The sequence below is a fragment of the Nerophis ophidion genome, linkage group LG10 (assembly GCF_033978795.1).
Source record: "Nerophis ophidion isolate RoL-2023_Sa linkage group LG10, RoL_Noph_v1.0, whole genome shotgun sequence".
NCBI classification, from domain to species: domain Eukaryota; kingdom Metazoa; phylum Chordata; class Actinopteri; order Syngnathiformes; family Syngnathidae; genus Nerophis; species Nerophis ophidion.
Window position 1 is genome coordinate 34144390 of NC_084620.1, and position 22859 is coordinate 34167248.

At 39.3% G+C, this 22859-nt stretch overlaps 1 protein-coding gene across 1 annotated transcript in view; it reads left to right on the forward strand.

Annotated features, from left to right (window-relative positions):
• The window catches only part of LOC133560717 (collagen alpha-1(XXV) chain), a 337729-nt gene that overhangs the window by 203034 nt on the left and 111836 nt on the right, over positions 1-22859 (forward strand). Inside the window, exons 8-10 of the mRNA XM_061913555.1 lie at positions 19958-20029; positions 20946-21062; positions 22817-22852. Coding sequence (XP_061769539.1) covers positions 19958-20029; positions 20946-21062; positions 22817-22852 — 225 coding nt within the window. The remainder of the gene's footprint in view (positions 1-19957; positions 20030-20945; positions 21063-22816; positions 22853-22859) is intronic.

Below are 22859 nucleotides of genomic sequence, written 5' to 3' on the forward strand. Positions count from 1 at the left end.
ATCCAAACTTGATAGCACACACAAACCTTATCGACTAAGCTTGCGTCCCTTGAATGAGTAAAATAAGGAGCACAATACATTTTGCATGTCTGTCTTCTTGAATGTACAGAATATATGCTGATTATCAGAACGTCTACAATACTGAAAGAAAAAAAAAGAAAATGCAATTATTATATACACAGTGTGGCTTATCAAGACCAAAACTGTTCTGCGGATGCTGTTGCATCATTAATTTGTAAGTTTAGAAAGGACGTGCAATCTGTCCCCTGTCATGTCATGTCTAAATACTGGTATATGGACTGTCAAAAAAAAAAAAAAAAAGACAAATTGTCTATTCAGCAATATTTGTGTATAGTTTGTGTATAGTTACAATTAAATTGATCTGTTGTGGTGTCTTCTGGCTTTTTTATTTTTTATTTAAATTATACAGGACAGGCCAAAAGTTTGAACACACCTTCTCATTCAATGTGGTTTCTTTATTTTCATGACTATTTATATTGTAGATTGTCACTGGAAGCATCAAAACTATGAATGAACACATGTGGAGTTATGTACTTAACAAAAAAAGGTGAACTAACTGAAAACATGTTATATATTCTAATTTCTTCAAAATAGCCACCCTTTGTTCTGATTACTGCTTTGCACACTCTTGGCATTCTCTCGATGAGCTTCAAGCGGTAGTCACCTGAAAGGGTTTTCACTTCACAAGTGTCATAGTTTTAAGGCTTTCAGTGACAATCTACAATGTAAATAGTCATGAGAATAAAGAAAACACATTGAAATGCAAAAATTTGGCCTATATATATATATATATATATAGGCCAAATATATTTTATATATATATATATATATATATAAAATTTCAGACCATTCCATGATTTCTAAGTGGGAGAACTTGCAAAATATATATATATATATATATATATATATATATATATATATATATATATATATATATATATATATATATATATATATATATATATATATATAAATAATAGTCAAGAAAATAAGTATTTAAAAACCCTGCTATTTTGCAAGTTCTCCCACTTAGAAATCATGGAATGGTCTGAAATTTTCACGGTAAGTGCATGTCCACTGTTTGAGAGATAACCTAAAAAGAAAAATCCAGAAATCACAAATGTATGATTTTTTTAACAATTTATTTGTGTGATACAGCTGAAAATAAGTATTTGAACACCTGTCTATCAGCTAGAATTCTGACCCTCAAAGACCTGTTGGTCCGCCTTTAAAAGTCCTCCTCCTCTCCACTGTATTATCCTGAATCAGATGCACCTGTGTGAGGTCTTTAGCTGCATAAAGACACCTGTCCACCCCATACAATCAGTAAGACCCAAACATTCAGCATGGCTAAGAGCAAAGAGCTGTCCAAAGACACCAGAGACAAAATTGTACAACACCACAAGGATAGAAAGGGCTCTGGAGAAATTGCCAAGCAGCTTCGTGAAAAAAGGTCCACTGTGGGAGCAATCAATAGAAAATGGAAGAAGCTAAACATGACGGTCAATCTCAATCGGAGTGGAGTCCCATGCAAGATATCACCTCGTGGGGTCTCAATGATGCTAAGAAAGGTAAGGAATCAGCCCAGGACTACACGGCAGGACTTGGTCAATGACCTGACAGGAGCTGGGACTGCTGTTTCCATGGTCACTGTTGGTAATACACTAAGACGTCATGGTTTGAAATCATGCATGGCACGGATGGTTCCCCTGCTTAAACCAGCACATGTTAAGGCCCGTCTTAAGTTTGCCAATGACCATTCGGATGATCCAGAGGAGTCATGGGAGAAAGTTTTGTGGACAGATGAGACCTAAATTGACCTTTTTGGTCATACAAACCTCGTTTCCATATGAGTTGGGAAATTGTGTTGGATGTAAATATAAATGGAATACAATGATTTGCAAAACATTTTTAACCCATATTCAGTTGAATATGCTACAAAGACAACATATTTGTTCAAACTGATAAACTTTAATTTTTTTCGCAAATAATCATTAACTTTAGAATTTGATGCCAGCAACACGTGACAAAGAAGTTGGGAAAGGTGGCAATAAATACTGATAAAGTTGAGGAATGCTCATCAAGCACTTATTTGGAACATCCCACAGGTGTGCAGGCTAATTGGGAACAGTTGGGTGCCATGATTGGGTATAAAAGCAGCTTCAATGAAATGCTAAGTAATTCACAAACAAGGATGGGGTGAGGTTCACCACTTTGTAAGCAAATTGTCGAACAGTTTTAGAACAACATTTCTCAACGAGCTATTGCAAGGAATTTAGGGATTTTACCATCTATGGTCCGTAATATCATCAAAAAGTTCAGAGAATCTGGAGAAATCACTGCATGTAAGCGATGATATTACGCACTTTTGATCCCTCAGGCGGTACTGCATCAAAAACCAACATCAGTGTGTAAAGGATATCACTACATGGGCTCAGGAGCACTTTATAAAACCACTGTCAGTAACTACAGTTGGTCGCTGCATCTGTAAGTGCAAGTTAAAACTCTACTATGCAAAGCCAAACCCATTTATCAACATTATCCTGAAACGCCGCCGTCTTTCCTGGGCCCGAGCTCATCTAAAATGGACTGATGCAAAGTGGAAAGGTGTTCTGTGGTCTGACGAGTCGACATTTCAAATTATATTTGGAAACAGAGGATGTCGTGTCCTCCAGAACAAAAAGGAAAATAACCATTTGGATTGATATAGGCGCAAAGTTCAAAAGCCAGCATCTGTGATGGTATGGCGGTGTATTAGTGCCCAAGGCATGGGTAACTTACACATCTGTGAAGGCACCATTAATGTTGAAAGGTCCATACAGGTTTTGGAGCAACATATGTTGTCATCCAAGCAACGTTATCATGGATGCCCCTGCTTATTTCAGCAAGACAAGTGTTACAACAGCGTGGCTTCGTAAAAAAAGAGTGCGGGTACTTCCCTGTTCCGCCCGCCCGCAGTCCAGACCTGTCTCCCATCGAAAATGTGTGGCGCTTTATGAAGCGTAAAATACGACAATGGAGACCTGTTAAACAACTGGAAGTCTACATAAAACAAGAAAGGGAAAGAATTCCACTTTCAAAGCTTCAACAACTAGTTTCCTCAGTTCCCAAACATTTATTGAGTGTTGTTAAAAGAAAAGGTAATGTAACACAGTGGTGAACATCCCCTTTCCCAACTACTTTGGCACGTGTTGCAGCCATGAAATTCTAAGTTAATTATTATTTGCAAAAAAAAAAAGTTTATGAGTTTGAACATCAAATATCTTGTCTTTGTAGTGCATTCAACTGAATATGGGTTGAAAGTAATTTGCAAATCATTGTATTCCGTTTATATTTACATCTAACACAATTTCCCAACTCATATGGAAACTGGGTTTGTAATTCCACTATGTGTGTTTGGAGGAAGAAGAATGATGCGTACCATCCCAAGAACACCATCCCTACTGTGAAGCATGGGGGTGCTAGCATCATGTTTCGGGGTGTTTTTCTGCTCATGGGACAGGGCGACTGTACTGTATTAAGGAGAGGATGACTGCAGCCATGTATTGTGAGATTTTGGCCAAAAACCTCCTTCCCTCAGTCAGATCATTGCAGAGTCGTGGCTGGATGTTCCAACATGACAATTACCCAAAGCACACAGCCAGGAAAACCAAGAAGTGGCTTCGTAAGAAACATATCAAGGTTCCGGAGTGGCCTAGCCAGTCTCCAGACCTAAATCCAATTGAAAATCTTTGGAGGGAGCTGAAAGTCTGTGTTACTCAGCGACAGTCCAGAAACCTGACTGATATAAAGAAGATCTGTGTGGAGGATTGGGCCAAAATCCCTCCTGCAGTCTGTGCAAACCTGCTGAAGAACTACAAGAAACGTTGGACCTCTGTAATTGCAAACAAAGGCACCTCTACCAAATATTAATGTTGGTGTTCAAATACTTATTTTCAGCTTTATCACACGAATAAATTGTTAAAAAAAATCATAGATTGTGATTTCTGGATTTTTCTTTTTAGGTTGTCTCTCATACAGCGGACATGCACCTACTGTGAAATTTTCAGACCCCTCCATGATTTCTAAGTGGGAGAACTTGCAAAATAGCAGGGTGTTGAAATACTTATTTTCTTCACTGTATCTATATATATATATATATATATATATTCACATTTGTTTACCGTATTTTTGGGACACTAAGGCACATTTCAAATCTTTTCATTTTCTCATAAATTAACAGTGCGCCTTATAACCCAGTGCGCCTAATGTACAGATTAATTCTTATTGTGCTTACCGACCTCGTAGCAATTGTATTTGGTATATGGTGTAATTGTAGAGTGTGACCGGTAGATTGCAGTCACACACACATAAGACATATGTGTGGACTGCAAGTTGACATCCGTTCATTAAATGACCCTAGCAAATACACGTAAACAAGCAACACCAAAATGTTGCTGTTTTATTGAGAGTATACAGTAAATTATTACACACGGCGTTTAAAAATCTGTCTGAATGTTTTATTTCAACTTTGGTAAGCTCCAAAGCCGCACAGGTTGATGCATTGTTGGCGCATTACGGCTACCGTAGTCAGAAGTAATGTGCTTCAACATATGGCTATTACGGTGTGTGTATAAGTACCCCACAATAGAACCTATTAGGAGACATTATCTGGCATTTGGTTTTGCAGTATTATACAAAAACAAAAGTTTTTTTTTACCTATTGGTACCTGTCAGTAGACTTGCATGGAAGTGCTAAAATCTACCGGTACAACAAAGATGACGGGGAGAAGACTCTGTTGAAGTGGAGACACGTATATAAGAGCGCCCACAATACCATGCATCCGGAAGAGATGTTAAGGAAGCGACTTTAAAATGGTCTTTAAAACATAATCCGTGCCATATTTTGATCAAAGAACCATCATTACATGTTGATTAGGCCACAAAGAAGTGTTATATCTGGTGCGCCTTTTGTATGAAAATAGAGCTGAATAGACTCGCTTATTGGCAGTCCGCCTTATAATGGCCCAATGGTCCGAAAAATCGAAAAATACAGTATATGAAAACAATTTCTTGCAATTTGAATTTTCTTTCGTTTGGAACATTCCGGCGCATGCTCGCAATAAGTGCCAGCCTCTTCCATGAGTGCATGTTTAACGCGCTAAAAAGTGGGTTCCGTTGTAGATCGCACTGAAGGACTGGCTCTAACATAGCCATAAAAGGTGGTACATGTTTCTGCATGTTTTAAAACACAGCAAAACGCCACATGAATGTGCAGTAAATGAGTGTCTCCATTGTGACAACCGCTGGGTGCATGCAAAAAAACTAATTAAAACGGGCAATCTGCACCATTTATCAATTGTACAAGCAGTGTTAGTAGATCACATGCAGTTTGTACTCACTGTTTACCGTGTGGTATTTGGATCTTTGTAGATCAGGCCCATAGGAAGCAAAGATCTCATTTTTGAGCCTGAATTGTATGTTAAAATTCCAATTTGGTGTACTGGCCTATTCTTTTAAATACATATAAATAAATATACATTGTCCATCAGATAGCACTACTTTTGCTTCTGCTTATCCAGGTCTAAGTTGCGGGGGCAGGAGTCTCGTAGGGAAGCTAACACTTCCAGATTTCCGGCCACCACTTTAAGTTCTACCGAAAGAACATACACCCTGAAAAAATGATGGCACACCATGCATGGTGAATGTTCATTCAGTTGTTTATTGATAGGCAACTATAACCATTTCAAATTTCTGGCTTTAAGAAACACACACAAAAAAATCTGCCAAAACTAATTGTGGTAGTCAGTAACAGTTTCGATTTTAGATCAAGCAGAGTGGAAATTTGGAATCACTCTATTATTTGAAAACAATGGTACCCTTTTTAATAAGAATTTTCAAAGCTAATACCTGCATTTAATTAAATCTGGTAATTGGTCTGCAGTTAAAAAGTGGAGACATGTTGCACCTGGTGGATTGACATGAATTATGGCTCCAACACGAGTGATGTTAATTGAAACAAAGGAGAGGGTAATCAAACTTCTTCAAGAAGGTAGAGCATTATGCAGTGTTGTAAAGATGTTGATTATTCACAGTCAGCGGCATCTAAAATCTGGAGCAAGTACAAACCACATGGAAGGTTATAAAGGGCAAGCATCCTGTTAGACCAAGGAAAACATCAAAGCATCGAGAAGGAACGCATAAAGGCCTACTAAAACCCACTACCACCGACCACGCAGTCTGATAGTTAAAAAATATCAATGATGAAATCTTAACATTGCAACACATGCCAATACGGCCGGTTTAGTTTACTAAATTGCAATTTTAAATTTCCCGCGAGGTATCTTGTTGAAAACGTCGCGGAATGATGACGCTTATGTTGACGCGTGCTTGTGACGTTATTGGTTGGAGCAGACATTTCAGCCCAGCACCAATCACGTCTAAAAGTCGTCTCTTTTCAACGCATAATTACACAGTATTTTGGACATCTGTGTTGCTGAATCTTTTGCAGTTTGTTCAATTAATAATGGAGACTAGAAAGAAGAATGCTGTTGGTGGAAAGCGGTGGATTGCAGCTGCCTTTAGCAACCAAAACACAGCCGGTGTTTCTTTGTTTGTTGTGAAGCTTTAACACAGAACGGTCAAGCGAACATGTTTCTCTACCACAAGTCAACCAGCAAGTTTTTGGAATGGAAAATTGTGATATTAAGTCGGCTTTTACCTGCTCCTGCAGCTGTCAAAAAGGCAGCTGTGATATTGGCCCCTCCATTGGCTTCTCTCAGAGACACTGGCGTTCACCGCAGCCCTCCGACTTTCAGGTGTGACTTTATAATCTCACTAAAACACTATTAACACAATAAGCAAATAAGGGATTTCCAGAATTATCCTAGTAAATGTGTCTAACATCTGAATCGCATCTACTACCGTCGCCTGAAGCCGTCGCCTTTTTTTTTTTTAGTGCTTCACTCTAACTTTCCTTATCCACGAATCTTTCATCCTCGCTCAAATTAATGGGGAAATCGTTGCTTTCTCAGTCCGAATTGCTCTTGCTGCTGGTGTCTATGATTATAAACAATGTGAGGATGTTAGGAGCCCTACAACCCGTGACGTCACGCGCAAATCGTCTGCTACTTCCGGTACTGGCAATGTTTTTTTATTAGCGACCAAAAGTTGCGAACTTTATCGTCGATGTTCTCTACTAAATCCTTTCAGCAAAAATATGGCAATATCACGAAATGATCAAGTATGACACATTGGATGGACCTGCTATCCCCGTTTAAATAAGAAAATCTCATTTCAGTAGGCCTTTAAAGCAATACATCTTGAAAACAGGGGCAGCAGGGTGGTACAGGGGTTAGTGCATGTGCCTCACAATATGAAGGTCCTGAGTAGTCCTGAGTTCAATCCCGGGCTCGGGATCTTTTTGTGTGGAGTTTGTATGTTCTCCCCATGACTGCGTGGGCTTCCTACCACATCCAAAGACATGCACCTGGGAATAGGTTGAGTGGCAACACTAAATTGGCCCTAGTGTGTGAGTGTGAATGTTGTCTGTCTATCTGTGTTGGCCCTGCGATGAGGTGGCGAAAGTCCAGGGTGTACCCCGCCTTCCGCCCGATTGCAGCTGAGATTGGCTCCAGCACTCCCACGACCCCGAACGGAACAAGTGGTAGAAAAGGGATGGATGGATCTTGAAAACAGAAAATGCACAGCAAAGAACAAATCGTCGGAAATTTGAGTCACCGTCGTGACCGAGCTTTAAGAAGGAGCCTGAAGGAAATCGGAGACAAATACAGAAAACCTAAACGAAACAATCATTAACATCCAAATGAAAAAAACAATGTTTCAATGAGCTAAGAAAAAGCAGAGGTGGACTTTGGACGACTGGATGAAAGTCATAATGATAAATCTGCAAATATGCATTGGGCAAAGTGATGATGCTGGAACTTTTGTTTGGGGTCGTTTCAATGAAGACATTTCCACAGTCATCACATCTTCAGTAAATGGACAAGTTTACATTGACATTTTGGACACTTTTTTTTATCCCATCAATCGAAAGGATGTTCGGGGATGCTTTTTCCAGAAGATTATTTATCTTACCATAGAGCAAAAACTTAAAAACTTTTCCTTAAAAACAGATACATATGGTCAATGTCATGACCTGCAAATAGACCAGATGTCAATCCAATTAAAAAATTTTTGGTGGAAACTGGAGAAAATGGTCCATGACAAGACTACATCCTGCAAAGATCAGAGAAAGTTGGAGCAAGATAAATGAAGAGTGCTGTTTGTCACTCGTTAAGTCCATGCCTCAGAGACTGCAAGCTGTTATCAAAGCCAGAGGTAGTGCAACAAAGTTCTAGTGGTGATTCCATATTTGTTTTCCTCAGAATTAAGTGATTCCATATTTCTCTGCTTCACCTAGAATTGAAACCGTTACTGACTACAACAATTTATATTCTTGATTTATTTTAGTGTTTTTTAAAGCCAGAAAGTTAACATTTGAAATGACTATACTTTTGTGTTGTGTGTTATGTGCTTTTTTTTCTGACTGAATGAACATCGTCAATAACTGGAGGGTTCAGGGGTTGTAGAGGCATTTCCAGACAAACTGTAAGAAATAATCGCTTGAGCGTGTACTTGGTCTTCCGACTGGGCATGCTCCTAACACCCCACCAGGAGGCATCTTGACAAGATGCCCCGACCACTTCAACTGGTTCCTCTCAATGCGAAGGAGCAGCGGCTCTACTCTGAGCTCCTTACGGATAACTGAACTCCTTACCCTAAAGGCCTACTGAAATGAGATTTACTTAATTAAATGGGGATAGCAGGTCCATTCTATGTGTCATACTTGATCATTTCGTGATATTGCCTTATTTTTGCTGAAAGGATTTAGTAGAGAACATCCACGATAAATTTTGCAACTTTTGGTCGCTAATAAAAAAGCCTTGTCTGTACCGGAAGTAGCAGACGATGTGCGCGTGACGTCACGAGTTGTGGAGCTCCTCACATTCTCACATTGTTTACAATCATAATCACCACAAACTAGAGCGATTCGGACGGAGAAAGCGACAATTTCCCCATTAATGTGAGCGAGGTTGAAAGATTCGTGTTTGAGGATAGTGAGAGTGAAGGACTACAAAAAAAAGGTGAAGGCAGTGGGAGCGATTCAGATGTTATTAGACGCATTTACTAGGATAATTCTGGAAAATCCCTTATCTGCTTATTGTGTTACTAGTATTTTAGTGAGATTATATGGTACCTGGAAGTCGTAGGGGTGTGGCCACGAGTTTAGTCACCGGCAGTGTCTCGGAGGGAAGCCACGCATCTGCAGGAGGACGCAAGCTCCGCTCATGTCTACGGTAAGAGCCGACTTATTACCACAATGTTCTTACCGAAACCTGCCGGTTGACATGTGGTCGGGAACCATGTTCGCTTGACCTCTCTGTTCCATAGTAAAGCTTCACCTTCGGGAATTTTAAACAAGGAAACACTGGCTGTGTTTGTGTTGCTAAAGGCAGCTGCAATACACCGCTTCCCACCTTCATCTTTCTACTTTGATTTCTCCATTATTAATTGAACAAATTGCAAAAGATTCAGCACCACAGATGTCCAGAATACTGTGTAATTATGCGATTAAAGCAGACTACTTATAGCTTGGATCGGGCTAGAAAAAAAATTTCCGCTACAACCGGTGACATCAAACGCACGCGTCATAATACGAGTCATCATACCGCAACGTTTTCAACAGGATACATCGCGCGAAATTTATAATTGCAATTTAGTAAACTAAAATTGCCGTATTGGCATGTGTTGCAATGTTAATATTTCATCATTGATATATAAACTATCAGACTGCGTGGTGGGTAGTAGTGTGTTTCAGTAGGCCTCTAAGGGTCCCGCAACCATACAAAGTAAATCCATTTTCCGCCATTTTTACTTGCGCCCTTGAACTTTCTGTCACTATACACACAGCTTGTGACCATAGTTGAGGGTAGAAACGTAGTTTAATTTGTAAATTGAGAGCGTTGCCTTTCAGCTCAGTTACCTCTTCACCACGACGATCCGGTACGAACACATTTCTGCAGACACTGCTCCCACCTTCCCTTACTCGTTAGCAAGATCCCGATATACTTAAACAACTCCACCTAAAGAATGATCTTGCTTCCAATATAAAGGGTGCAATCCACCCTTTTCCGACTTGAAACCATGGCCTCCTATTTGGAGGTACTGAGTCTCATCCCACAAGCTTCACACTCAGCTGTGAACCAACTGCCCAAGCAATCGCTTGAGGTCACAACTTGATGAAGCCAACAGGACCACATCATCTGCTATTGCAGAGATGAGATCCCATGTCCTCTACGCTGGACACCCTAACCTTCATTGTAAATATGCAATAAATGTTGTCACATATTACTATTTCGGTCTAAAAAAAACTTTCAAGGTATGTTAACATTGTAGTGTTTCAAGGGTTACAAACCTATAATAGAGCAAACGAAAATTACTACTGAATATTTACAGTATATATCAGACTGGATTAGCTTTTAGAGACTGGCCTGTTAAGTGTACCGTTATAAATAATTATTCATTTGTAATATTTTTTATTGCTGCTTTTAGGAAGTGGACATTGTTTGTCTCAAGTGTGAGTTTTTGTTTTAACATGGTTCACAGTGCCTGCTGTCCACATGTCAGGGTCGACCATGTGTTGCGTACAAAAAAGGTGAAAGGCTAAGTTCCCCAATCAAAGGTTAACCAATCGACCAATAACAATGTGTCCATTGTTCACAAGTAAAAAGCAACCGGTGACCGGAAGTGTACACCATGTGGTTGCGTGTGGTCTTCATTCGGTTTACCACTTCCTTCAGCTGTCATGGATCCTGGGTGGCATTTCACATGAGTCAGAAAAATACCTGCATGCACATTATTTCTGTCCTATCTGGTTGTGTGTAGCCGAGTCTCAGAACTTTACTGGAGATGAAATGTCTTGCATCCGTGTCAAATTTGAGTCCCCTCTTAAAATATATTGAAGCCATCCGTGCACATGGTCGCTATTCCACGCCACATATGAAGACATGTTTTCAGTGTGGTTGGAAGGATGCGCCTTCTGGCTGCCACCCCTCTGCATCGGCTGTGCTGATTGTCCTTGTATCTCCTTTGCTGATTACGCCGTCTCACTGGAGGACAATCGGCAAAAAAAAACAAATCCGGCAAATCTGTTTGCAGTTTGTCCTTTGTCCTTGAAGTGCAGAGACACTGCCCCAAGTCAAGGTTTTCTTTCATACCAATTAGAAAAATACAGTTGGATTGGAAAGACCTGAAGAGGTCCTTTATGTAGTCATACTCATCTGTCCCTGTTGATGAAAAATGTCAGCTGCCCAAAAACTGCTGTAATCAAAGCTATTTTTCCCCTTCACCCTTGCTGACAGATAAACATTCAAATATAAGTTGTCATTTTGCTGCATGTTTTAAATGGGAAAAGTTGAAAAATTGAAAACCACTACTATTATTAAGAATTTTAAAAGTCTGGTGTTGAGGTTCTTTCGTCTTGCAGGGAATTTCATTGGATTTTGTGCAGACTCCTCTGTAACTGAGGAACAATCATGCAGTGGACAGAACAAAAAAGTAAGACTTTGTGTGAATTATAAAGAAACACCAACAGGTGGACAAATATACAAACGTAAACTCGATAACAAGTAATCCAACTTAAAATGGTAAAGCTGCAGTATGTAACGGTTCGGTGGATGCTTGTAATGTGCTCGCATTCGATCACTAGGACCCTTCCTTTTCCTGGTTCTTACCGTCAGGATACGCCCAGGTCTATTTTCATACAAAAGGCGCATCAGATTATAACGCGCATTAAAGGGGTCATATATATTTGTATTTTTTTCTAAATGGAAAACACTTCCTTGTGGTCTACATAACATGTAATGGTGGTTATTTGGTCAACATGTTGCATAGATTATGTTTTACAGATCCTCTTCAAGCCGCTTTCTGATAGTCGCTTTAAGATGCACCGTTTTGTGGGCGGTCTTTTTTATGTGGCTAACCTTCGGCAGCGTCTTTTCTCCATCACCTCCTATGTGCTGGTGTAGCGTGTTAGGACGGGAGTGCAAGAAGTGTCAAAAGATGGAGCTAACTGTTTTAATGACATTCAGACTTTACTTAACACAAGAACGGGGCTCACTAGTGCAACAAAAACAACGCCGGAAATGTGTCTCATGAAAAACCGTACGATAGGAACTGTCTAATAACTAAAGTTTCTTGGGTGAATAATGTGAACTCACTACACCGGTATGTTTTAGTGCTTTCATGGAGAGTTTATTGACAGATATAATGAAAAATGTATACTACTTTATATTAGAAATTGCAACAGCACAGGATGAATGTCACATAACAAAAAGATAGAGAAAAAGAAGAGACTTATTGACTACGGGGTCGGCACTGACTACGAATGTGGCGTTTGCAAATTTTCAGGACTTATCCAAATCCCAAATACAGATCAGCAGGTACCAGAAGGTAAGAAAAGTATTTTTTTTTATAATATTGCAAAACAAAACGCCAGTGGGAGAGTGGCCGTGCGCAACCCGAGGGTCACTGGTTCAAATCCCACCTAGAACCAACCTCGTCACGTCCGTTGTGTCCTGAGCAAGACACTTCACCCTTGCTCCTGATGAGTGCTGGTTGGCGCCTTGCATGGCAGCTCCCTCCATCAGTGTGTGAATGTGTGTGTGAATGGGTAAATGTGGAAGTAGTGTCAAAGCGCTTTGAGTACCTTGAAGGTAGAAAAGCGCTATAGAAGTACAACCCATTACCTTATACACACACTATAATAATACTCGTATGTTAACACACAGTACAATCTGTCAAGCAGTGCGGCTTCATAGCTTACCAAAGTCATACTAAAACATTTTGATAGAATTTTGAGCGCCCTGTGTAATGTTCTATATTTTCAATGGAACATATAACATTGTGGTGTTGTTTACTTGAGTCATATTGCAGTCAACACATATCTCGTATGTGTGATTGCTATCTACTGGTCACATTTATCATTTCACCATGTACCAAATAAAAAAGTTTTGAGGTCGGTAAGCACTACCAAATTTATTCCATACAATAGGCGCAACGGGTTATAAGGCGCACTGTTGAGTATGGTCCGATATATATATATATATATATATATATATATATATATATATATATATATATATATATATATATATATATATATATATATATATATATATATATATATATATGTATATGTATGTATATGTATATACATATATATATATATATATATATATATATATATATATATGTATATGTATATACATAACATTTCTCATAGTCAGCATTGTCACTGGCGTCCCACTGGATGTGAATTCTCCCTGCCCACTGGGTGTGAGTTTTCCTTGCCCTTTTGTGGGTTCTTCCGAGGATGTTGTAGTCGTAATGATTTGTACAGTCCTTTGAGACATTTGTAATTTGGGGCTATATAAATAAACATTGATTGATTGATAAAGATGGATATTGTCATGCAAATTTGACCTTAGCCAATTTAACATAGTCACTATGACTGTAAAATTTGAAAACAATTTATCTCAGTGGCACAAAATATCCCAATCGTTTCTCAAAGATTGAAAATAGCAAATAAGCCATGTAAAAGCTAAAACCCATAAAGTAGTTCCAGCCCCCACATCATCTTTCAACTTGTATGTACCGTGTCTTCGCCTTGACTTTAATCCAGTTTTCCATATTCTTGTCTTCAAGATGTCTGAGATTGTCAGTAACGTGAGAAAAAGTTGCACATCAATACCAGTCATGATTATAGTCTGCGGGGCCTGGCCCCTTGAACAGCCATCTTCCTATCCAGGATGATGGCACCAAAGACTTTTTGTTTGGATTGGCCAGATTGAAAATGTATGGGTGTGCGAGCAAGCCATTTCTGAATAAAAGTAAATTACAAATAACCCGAAATCGGAGGAACAGGAGCTACTTTGTGGTCAAACAGGCTCGCAGAATGCCACACTGGCGGCAAAGCATTAAATTGTACGCCATTTCAAACAATATAAAATGACGAAAAAGAAAGCCTCTTATCACATAGCTGCTCCGGAAGGACAAATGAAATGAAGCCACAACGCCACGATGATGCATCCTAGCACTTATTTCCTCAACTCTGCAGAGTACATAACATATCTGAAATATGGAACAGCCTACTTGTATTTTTAGCATTTTTAATCTTAAAATTCCGTCGTAAATGTTACCATGAATTGATTAACGTGGATACCGACTTTAACAAGTTGAAAAATTTATTCAGGTGTTACCATTTAGTGATCAATTGTACGGAATATGGACTGAACTGTGCAATATACTAAAAAAAGTATCAATCAATCAAAAAAAAAAAAAGGTTTATAGGTGTCATGTCCGCTCTGCAGTATAGTGTGACCAGTTATAATAAAGGTAATTTGAGAAACCTATGGAACCACCAGGTGTGTTTTTTTTGTTTTGTTTTAGGTGAACAACTATAGAAGCTGTTATTTATCGTGTACTATTTCTTTATTACAGTATCAATAAATTTCCGCACCTTTATAACTGAAGGCCATTATTTTATACATATATACTTTTGTTGGGATTCAATTCAAAGCACAGGACCTTGAAGGAGAGTCAAATCTACAGTCGTGGTCAAAAGTTGACATACACTTGTAAAGAACATAATGTCATGGCAGTCTTGAGTTTCCAATTATTTGTACAATTGTTATTTTTTTGTATTGGAGTGATTGGAGCACATACTTGTTTGTCACAAACAACATTCATGAAGTTCAGCTCAATTTTTGTTTAATTTGACCACAGAACTTTCCTCCAGAAAGTCTTATCTTTGTCCCTGTGATGTCAGATGAAGCAAAAATTGAGCTGTTTGGCCACAATACCCAGCAATATGTTTTGAGGAGAAAAGGTGAGTCCTTTAATCCCAGGAACACCATCACTACCGTCAAGCATGGTGGTGGAAGTATTATGCTCTGGGCCTGTTTTGCTGCCAATTGAACTGGTAATTTACTGAGAGTAAATGGGACAATGAAAAATATGGATTATTTCCACATTTTTCAGGGCAACCTAAAATCATCAGCACAGAGGTTGGGTGTTGGTCGCAGTTGGGTGTTCCAACAGGACAATGACCCCAAGCACACGTCAAAAGTGGTAAAGGAATGGCTAAATCAGGCAATGATTAAGGTTTTAGAACGGCATTCCAAAAGTCTTGACTTAAACGTGTGGACAATGCTGAAGAAACGAGTCCATGTCAGAAATCAACACATTGTGTCAAGAAGAGTGGTAAAAAATTTAACCAGAAGCTTGCCAGAAGTTTGTGGATGGCTACCAAAAGCGCCTTATTGCAGTGAAACTTGCCAAGGGACATGTAAGCAAATATTAACATTGCTGTATGTATACTTTTGACCCAGCAGATTTGATCACATTTTCAGTAGACCCATAATACATTCATAGAAGAACCAAACTTCAAACTTTTTTTGGTGACCAACAACTATGTGCTCCATTCACCCTATCACAAAAAAAAAAAAAAAATATTGGAAACTCAAGACAGCCATGATAGTATGTTTTTTACCAGTGTATGTACATTTTTGACTGTATGTAAGTATTCTTATATGGTTAATATTGTGCGCAGGGGTGCTTGTTTGCTCAACTGGGTCGGCATGGCGTAGTGGGTAGAGCGGCCGTGCCAGAAACCTGAGGGTTGCAGGTTCGCTTCCCGCCTGTTGACATCCAAAAAATCGCTGCCGTTGTGTCCTTGGGCAGGACACTTCACCCTTTTCCCCCGGTGCCGCTCACACTGGTGAACGAATGATGAATGAATGATTGGTGGGGACCGTAGGCGCAAACTGGCAGCCACACTTCCGTCAGCTTACCCCAGGGCATCTGTGGCTACAGATGTAGCTTACCACCACCAGGTGTAAATGAATGATGGGTTCCCACTTCTCTGTGAGCGATTTGAGTATCTAACAATAGAAAAGCGTGATATAAATCTAATCCATTATTAACTGCAGCGAGGCATCTACGAATAAGGCAGTGGTTCTTAATCTGGGTTCGATAGAACCCTAGGGGTGGGGTGAGTCGGCCTCAGGCGTTCGGTGGTGGTCAAAATACACAAACTCATCGTGTAAATACAAACTTCTCCCTATCGGCATATTACGGATACGGCAACTGTTGACTGATTTGCAGGTGTGTAATTTGTTTTGAGTTGGTTTTGTTGTTTGAACAAGGTGATGTTAATGCACGGTTCATTTTGTGCACCAGTAAAAAAAACATGGTAAAACGTTAGTATGGGAAAAATATTCACTATTAATTAGTTGCTTATTAACATGCAAATTAGTAACATATCGGCTCTTAACTGGTCATTATTAAGTACTTATTAATGCCTTATTCGGCATTATAACCCTTATCCTCTAACCCTAACCAAATAACTGAAGTGAATTATATTTTAACTCTAACTATTAACTCTAAATTAGGTCTTTATTACTTAGAATATGTTCCCATAGTGTCCAAATAACTCTAAATTAAGTCGTTCTTACTTAGAATGCGTTCCCCATACTACCAAAAATATCTAACTGTCTTGAATTAGAAAAAAAAAAAAAACGTTTTATTTTTCACTTAAAAAGGGTTCGGTGAATGTGCATTAGAAACTGGTGGGGTTCGGTACCTCCAGCAAGATTAAGAACCACTGGTATAAGGTGTGGAAGGCTGATATATATACTTTATAGCAGGAGTAGGGAACCTATGGCTCTAGAGCCAGATGTGGCTCTTTTGATGACTGCATCTGGCTCTCAGATAAGTCTTAGCTGACATTGCTTAATACGATAAGTAATGAATAATTCCGCTGGTAATCACAGTGTTAAAAATAACGTTCTAATTATAAAACATTCTCATGCATTTTAATCCAACCATCCGTTTTCTATCGCACCTGTTCAAGAAGTCACATTAATGGTCAAAAGTATTTTATTTATTATTGGTACCTTCAAAATAACAATGTTTTTTTTTTTTTTTGTTTTTTTAAAGAATAAGATATGCATGCATTTAGTTTTTGTAATCAGGGAAAGTTCAAATAAAAGAGGAGGCGTAGAATTCTCTTGTCAGAGCGTGGGACGACACTGTACAAGGGTACAGGTCTGCGCGTTTCTCCTCATTGAGCTAAATTGAATCCAGTCTCTGTGTAATTCCCTGCTTCTTGTCTGTTCAATAGATGTCATCCGAGTTTTAACCTTACAGTTGTATTCAGTGTTAAAAATACTATACGGCTCTCACGGAAATACATTTTAAAATATTTGGCTTTCATCAGCCAAAAAGGTTCCCGACCCCTGCTTTATGGGCATATAGTAATTATTGATATATTGCATTTATATAGAAATATTCTGTGTTTAAAATGTAAACGTCGGCCTTACAGAAGCCACGTTTGCTCTGCAATGGTAAAGTAGCATTTATGTCGGTATAAATCAGCTCAATTTGTCCTGCTTTTGACACTTCTCCTTGCGAGGGAACCTCAATGAGTGTTTGATAAAACAAGACATGTTAAACCAAAATAATATATTTTAAAAAAAAAGAGGCTGGAGTCAGATTAAAGTCCACTTCCAAACAATGACCGTCATTGTTTTCCTCTCGTGGATTGTGTCTGTTGTCAAGACTGTTGCCTGAGGGAGGGCAGTTTGGAAAACTGTATGCTTGAACTTCCTTTAATGTCAGACCAATTCACCACCACGTTTAAAGTTGAAAGTCAGTTGTGTGATATTGATGTCAACAAACACCACCATCTGTTTATATCTTATGACACAAACAAGGAGGAAGGGTTTTTTTATTGTGGGGACAAAATGTTGAATGTTTTGAAATTGATAAATGCAATAATCGGAATTTCATGGAAGCTTCCAGCCATTTGCTACCATTCTCGGCCAAGAGGTGGGGGGGTGTAGCGTTTTCCCTTGGCCAGTCTTTAAAATGTTTGCGGTTGTCAAAAAAATGTGCGAGATATCAAGGCAATAACAAGGCAAAATGGTTGGATGCAATCGCATGGGTCAATTGCTACAAGTTTGTAGTCCAAAAAAGCAACATGGTTTCAAATCTGAGACATACACTATATTGCCAAAAGTATTTGGCCACCCATCCAAATGATCATAATCAGGTGTCCTAATCATGTGTGACCTTCCAATAAGTCAACGTACAGTACGCAGTGGAGACGCCTTCTCTGGAGTGATGAATCACGCTTTTCCATCTGGCAATCTGATGGACGAGTTTGGGTTTGGAGGTTGCCAGGAGAACGGTACATTTTGGACGGCATTGTGAGTGTGAAATTTGGTAGAGGAGGAATTGTGGTATGGAGTTTGGTTTGGCTCGTTACTTCCAGTGAAAGGAACTTTGATCGCTCCAAGATACCAAAACATTTTGGACGATGTGAGTCAGCAGGTGGCCAAATACTTTTGGCAATATACTTTATATCTTATATGTGACCGCCATCTACTGGTCAGTGGTCACAGAACAGTACATTTTGGACTGCAGAGTGTGGAATTTGGTGGAGGAGAAATTATGGTGTGAGGTTGTTATTCAGGAGTTGGGCTTGGCCCCTTAGTTCCAGTAAACAAAACTTTGAGTGCTCCAGGATACTAAAGCATTTTTGACAATTCCATGCTACCAACCTAGCGGGAACAGGACTGTGCACCAGTGCAAGGTCCATAGAGACATGGATGACCGAGTCTGGTGTGGATGAACTTGACTGGCCTGCACAGAGTCCTGACCTGAACCTGATAGAACACCTTTGGGATGAATTAGAACGGAGACTGAGAGCCAGGCCTTCTCGACCAACATCAGTGTGTGACCTCACCTATGCGCTTTTGCAAGAATGGTCAACAAAAATTTCTATAAACATACTCTGCAACCTTGTGGACAGCCTTCCCAGAAGAGTTGAAGCTGTAATAGCTGCATAAGGTGGACCCACATCATATTAAACCCTTTGTATTAGGAATGGGATGGCACTTCAAGTTCATATGTGAGTCAAGGCAGGTGACCAAATAATTTTGGCAATATAGTGTATTTCTCAGTATTTTCTTCAATGTAAAATTAAATGTACAGTCACAAATAACAATCCCTAAAACAGAAAGGTCCCAAACAGTATCGATCTACCTAGTGTGGATTTGTGTTCATTGTTGTAAAAGTATAAAGGTCCGGTGTGCCATGTTTGTCCTGTAGGGGTTGCCTGGTCTCTCCACGCTCGCCGCTTTGCACAGCAATCAGATCCTGACCGTCAAGGTTTGTTGGCAGTGGCAGTGCGTCACACAGTGGGACCCCTCAGCGGCTGCACACGCTCAAAACTATTGAAAGCGTTGGTGGCCTTTTTTTTTTACAGCCCAGCAACATGTGGCCTCCTGGAACGAGAGCCAGAGGCCGTGGTCTGGTTTATGTTCATTGAAGGGAGGAACCTCCAAGAAAAATACCATACTGGTGAACCTATGTGGCAAAGTGCATTTTTTTTTCAAGTCCATGCCAATGGCTCACCACTAAATCTGTAAATCCATCAATGGGGCCTTTTGGACTCAACGCTGAAGACAACATATGAAGCTGCCGCTCCTGGGGTTCCCACTCTGCTACAGGGACAGATGATGATAATGATGACAAGATTTTCATGGAGACTGAGAATTTCCCACTCTGTCCACATAGTTAAATTATGCAAAATTATAGCCTGAAGTGCCAAAAAATAGGCAAAGACTTCCGAAGCTGCGTGGTTGTAAAAGTGTGGATTTCTCTGATTTATCTGTGAAGATGCTCCTCAATAGTCCAGGAATAGAATCAGCTCTAACTAAGTCTTTTTTTCTGCATCCACTTTCCTCTTCCTTCCTCTCCTTCCTGCTGGGGCCTCGCCTTTCTTCAACCTTCTCTCGCGCCTGACCTTCGACCTCACACACCTGCTCAGATGGTCTTCCCTAAGATCAATCATGGCTTTCTTTCCGCCGACCAGCAGCTCATAAAGCGCCGTCTCATTAAGGTAGCTAGCCATGCTTTGCACTGAGGCTTCCATCCCTCTGCACGCATCTGCCGTTGTCCAAGTGAGTTTATTGTAAAGCAGGGCTGTTCAACTGACTTTGCTGTCATCGTGCAAAGCAGCAACGACAAATGTCGTGCAAAGACGGGGACCTACTGCTGAAACGCTGAACAGGGGTCCCCAAACTTTTCGACTCGGGCGCCGCATTGATTTGAAAATATTTGGTCAGGGGCTGGTCTATATATATATATATATATATATATACATACATATATATATATATATATATATATAATCCTCCACTCACTTTGTGGATATTATTTAAAAAACAAAAACAAAAAACATTTTAGGATGCTGCAGGCTGTATGTATATATATATATATTCCTCACACACACACACACACACACATATATATATATATATATATATATATATATATATATATATATATATATATATATATATATACAGTATATATATATTTATATCCACTCACTTTGTGGATATTATTTAAAAAAAAAAACATTTTAGGATGCTGGCGGGCTGTAGTTTGGGGACCTCTGCTTTAAAAGACAGGAGCTCTCTGCTGCTCAAATAAGTTCTATATGACGGACTATATTTGCTGTTTTTTATTGTAAAAACAGTAGTCAAAGATCCTCTATAAGAAAGGACCGCACTGTTGTTTCTAGAAATAGGCTCCAGAAACAGCCTTCACTGAACTCGCAGGCCAATGTGTCGTTAATCACTGCTTAATATGGGCCGTCAGTTGAAAAGCCCTGTTTTATATGTTTCCTTCTTTTTAACCTCCTCAGGAAGTCAATATATATCTTCATCTGTAGTATACCACCAGTCTATCTGTGGATTGTAATACAATTTGAGCATTATGATATTGACATCTTTTTTATGTTGCACAAAAAGGGGGACCAGGGGCAAGCGGGACCACCCGGGCCTCCGGGACCACCGGGTCCACCTGGCCCACGGGGGCCCCCAGGTGACACAGGCAAGGATGGGCCGAGGGGCGTTCAAGGCCTACAAGTAAGTTCTTAAACTGACGACACAAATCATATCAGACTGTATATGTCGGAACTGACCAGGATTACATAATTCACTTCAAAGTGCACACTTGGAGACCCACTTTATGGACACAAATACTGGGACACCCCCAGAAAGTGATCATGAGGGTTATACCCCAATAGTTTTGGTTTAAAGTCACATAATGATGTCAAAGTGTACTTTTAAAGCGCCATATAGACACAACTTTTGGGATACATCCAGTATGTAATCACCAAACTTCTGTCTGGACGTACACCAGGATCAGGTAATTAATGTAAAGTGCATGCGTATTTTGTCCAAATACTTTTAGTGTAATTTAGGGGTGTCAAACTCATTTTAGATGGGGTGCCACTTAGAGAAATATCTACTCCCAAGTGGGCCGGACTGGTAAAATCACAGCACGATAACTTAAAAATAAAGACAGCTTCAGATTATTTTCTTTGTTTAACAATAAAACAAGCACATTCTGAAAATGTACAAATCATAATGTTATTGGGTTTTTTTTACACTTACATGTAGGATGTCGTTGTGGTTTGTGTTGTGGTTTGTGCAGCCCTTTGAGACACTAGTGATATAGGGCTATATAAGTAAACATTGATTGATTGATTGAAAAGTGTTTTACCTTTTATGTGTCGTTATTTATACTTTCTGAATAGATTATGTGATAATGTTCACCGGTCAACTCATTGGTGTTCATTTTCAATCTATCAAGATAAAAAAATGTACATAAAAATCAAATTACAGGATGTTTTTTATGTAGTTTGATCATTTTCCTATTAACATGCAATTTAGGTTTTTTCCACATATGTATAAATCCCCTTCATTGGCTACTTTAAAAACCCTTCTTAAAACCCATTTTCATTTACTGGCTTTTAATCCGGCATGCGACTTTAAACTGTTTTTAACTTTTTTAACTGTTTTTAACTGCATTTTATCTAACACATTTTTCTTAACGTACATTTTACTTGCTTTTTCAATGTGTATTTTACTTCTGTTTTAAATGTTATTTTTGAGTCCGTCCTTTGCCTCTATTTCTTTGTGGTGTACAGACCTTTGTTCTTCAACTGTGGTTGTTTTTAAAGGGCTTTATAAATAAGTTAGAATGGTATGGTACATGGATACCAAATAATTGCTATTGCGACATATAGTGGACACATTTAGAACAGCAGTTTCTTTTATTCAAAAATGTTGGTGCTTTTTATATACTTAGCATACTCATCCCACAGGGCGGATAAAACTTGTTTGGGGGCCTGATCCGGCCCGCGGGCCTTACATTTGACACCCCTGGGGTTGTTCATATAGCAAGACGTTTTGCATACACTAGTCAAAGCCTCCTGATGAAGGCTCGACAAACATGATTGTGCTGCCAATTGAATAGCTGACTGTATAGCTTTACATTCACTTGGCTGTGTTTCATATTCAACACAACATTTTCCATGTCTTGTCGCTTGGCATCGTTCATGTTCTCTCCTTCCTCGCATGGCCATTATTTTTCTGGCGCGGCAAAAAGAAGCGTTTTTTTTTTTTTATCTGCTCTCTTTTTTGCCTCAATGATTATCGTTGTCGGCACTTCCAGTCGCCCTGGCATTGGGGTAGCTAAAGTTGAATGTTGAAGAGGCAAAATGCAACACTTGGGTAAAAATGAGTGTCAGAATAAAGATAATGTGGCCAAAAAAATCAAAACAAAAAAAACAAACACTCAGGGTTTATTACAATAACGTCTTTTTTTCCGATAGGGTGATCTAGGGCAGCCAGGAGAAAAAGGACCTATGGTAAGAA